The 3087-nt window shown below is 29.4% G+C and overlaps 1 protein-coding gene across 1 annotated transcript; it reads left to right on the top strand.

Moving 5' to 3' along the window:
* The first annotated feature begins 986 nt into the window (after positions 1 to 986).
* Positions 987 to 1961, top strand: LOC8282459 (probable carboxylesterase 18). The gene has a single exon (XM_002523405.2). It carries the CDS (start codon positions 987 to 989, stop codon positions 1959 to 1961), a length of 975 nt encoding a protein of 324 aa, XP_002523451.2.
* Positions 1962 to 3087: the final 1126 nt, after the last annotated feature.

The following is a 3087-nucleotide window of genomic DNA, read 5'->3' on the forward strand; positions in this document are numbered from 1 at the left end:
AAAATAAATAACAATAAAATTTAGTATTCAGTATTAATAATAATTAGAATAGATTCGTAGATTAAGTTAACTAATCCAGTTTAAATTTAGACTAGTTCTATAAGATCTTTTTTCTCTTCCTTTTATGTTGTAAAGTTAAAATTAAAAAAAACTTGTTGCCCTCTTGAAAATTTTCTGGCATTTTTAATAAAAAAAATTATAAAAATATTTTAATATTATTTTCGATGATGTTAGTGAATGTATTCGAACGGTTTCTTTTCTATTCATGTCAGCATTTTGTATAGAATTTATAATAAGTTAAATTTTTTATCTTTCACTAGTTTTGATAAAATAAAATTTCATAATCTTTAAAAAATAATAATATGTATTTGAAGAAAAATTAAAAATTAATAATATCTTGAGAATAAAATAAAATAAAATAAAATAAAATAAAATAAAAACTCGCCTGTAAATAAACGTTGTTTGGGTTCATGGGTGGTCTCATGGCTCAGAATTTCATCAGTTTATTCATCTTATGTTAGAAAACAAAAAGAATTTAATTTTTTTTTCTGATCAAGAAATACAATATTAATTAATAAATTGGATTGAAAAGTTATCAGCTATTTACGGTAATATTACATTTAATATGTCATCTATTTAACATTAAAGCTCAGTGCGTTACAGTAACCAATAGAATTAAATCAAAAAATTTCCATTGAGCAAAAACTGATTCAACATCTAAAATCACATTAACGCCAACCAAAAAGAATCATTTGTTGTAAATAATATTATATATATATATATATATATATATATATATATATATATATATATATACTTTGTTGGTATCGAAGACAATTGATTCCAGAGAGGAACATTCTATCTTTCACCTAACTCCTTATTTCTTTCCTTCTTTAGTTCTTTCTCACAGGCGACTATTCCACTCTATATATCAGGCATAAGTGTTTAATTTCTACCGTATTATTACTCTGTAAAAATCCCAAGTAATGTCTTCCAAAAGTCTTCCTTGGAGAATCCGTGTTCCTTTATTCATATTCTCCACCGCAGTAGCAGCCTGTTGCCGTAAGAACTACACCATCAACCGCCGTATCTGGAACTTCTTTGATGCCAAATCCCCTCCTTCTGAAACCCCAAGAGATGGAGTCAAAACTTCAGATATCATCATTGACGCCACCCGAAACCTCTGGCTCCGTCTCTACATCCCCACTTCCACCACCACCATGCCTGTTGTTATTTACATGCATGGCGGAGGATTCTCTTTCTTCACAGCGGACACTATGGCCTGTGAGATATCATGCAGAAGACTAGCCTCTGAACTAAATGCCATCATTATCTCAATCAGCTATCGTCTCGCTCCAGAGTTTAAGTTCCCATGCCAGTATGAAGACTGCTTTGATGCTCTAAAATTTATAGACGCAAATTTAGGTGATATTCTTCCTCCTTTCGCTGATCAAAACATGTGTTTCCTCATCGGAGACAGCGCCGGAAGAAACTTGATCCACCATACTGCAGTTAAAGCGAGCGGGTCTGGTTTCTTGCGGTTGAAGGTAATAGGGTTAATATCAATACAACCGTTTTTTGGCGGTGAAGAGAGGACCGAGTCCGAGACCCGATTAGCTGGAGCTCCAGTTTTGAACGTTGAGCTTACTGATTGGTTCTGGAAAGCATTTCTGTCCGATGGGTCGGACCGAGACCATCCGTTATGCAATGTGTTTGGGCCGAATTCGAATGATATTTCGGATGTGAATCTTCCTGCTATGTTGCTTGTAATTGGAGGGTTTGACATATTGCAAGATTGGCAAAGAAAGTATCATGAATGGATGAGGAAAGCTGGAAAAGAAGTGAATTTGGTAGAATTTCCGAATGCGTTTCATGGGTTTTGGGGTTTTCCGGATTTACCCGAATATCCATTGTTTATCGAGGAAGTGAAGGATTTCATGCAAAAACAATCGGCTAAATGACATTTTCTTTTCTGAATTGATTTATCAGTTTGTGTTCTATTGTTTCTGGGAAAACCTGGGCCACCCCTGTTGTATTGCGAGAAAACTTATAATATTTATCAACAGGAAAACTTATATATATTTGAAATTGCTGTTCATGTTAAAGAATATTCATATATAATCGTTCATGATAGTTTGTAAAAATTATGTGTTGGCTGATAATTCATTTGTCATTTGATCATTTGATGACCTGAAATAACAGGTTTACTCTATAATCAGCCATTATACTCTGAATATTTTACAATTAGGTAAAGAAACCAAAACACGTACGTATTTTTTCTAGTTACGTATAAAAAGAAGTTTCAATTTACTGTCTGAATTTATTGAAAAGAACAGAGTTTTCCATTAATTTGGTACATATCGACATCACAATTAATATAAAAATTAAATATAATTTGCCGACAATTTAGAGACAAAAACTTATTGACAAAAAGTAAGCAGTGGCCAAATAAGACTTTAAATAAAGAAAAATTCTTTATTATTGAATATCTTCAATTTTTACAGTGTCTATTTTTCCATCATTGTCATTGTTATTTACAATTTATATACTGTTTATGGTTGACAAAATATTTTTTTCATTTCGTATTAATTAATTTTTTAAAATTATAAAACTTTAGTTATTGTTTATATATTTAATGTAATATTATCTCTTGTTTTATTTTATAAATTTTAATAATATTTATGAAAAGGAAATTTAATTTTATTCAGCTTTTTTATTTATAAAATTATTAAATATTTTATTAATTAAGTAAATTAGTGATAAGCCATAATTGGAGTGTGAAATAGAAGGATTACTTAACATAAAATAATTTACAATCATAAATGTCCAGAATAGGTATATGTGTTGTATTTAGAATGATAAAAAACGCTTACGTTAAATATTCTTTTGAAATAATGAGGTGGTGTGCTCATATTAAGTAATTTGGTAATCAAAGTAAAAACGAAGAATTTATTGCTTAAATACCCATTTATCTATGTATTATACGGCTTTTATTTACAGCAATTAGTATTATTTTAGTTATAAAATAAAATTTATGAATAAAATTAATATTTAATATTTTAAAAATAACAGTAAATCAAATATCTT

Source organism: Ricinus communis, chromosome 2 (genome assembly GCF_019578655.1).
Source record: "Ricinus communis isolate WT05 ecotype wild-type chromosome 2, ASM1957865v1, whole genome shotgun sequence".
NCBI classification, from domain to species: Eukaryota; Viridiplantae; Streptophyta; class Magnoliopsida; order Malpighiales; family Euphorbiaceae; genus Ricinus; species Ricinus communis.

Bases quoted from the DNA above. Each gene is read 5' to 3' on its own strand.
- LOC8282459 (XM_002523405.2), top strand. From the start codon at position 987: ATGTCTTCCAAAAGTCTTCCTTGGAGAATCCGTGTTCCTTTATTCATA.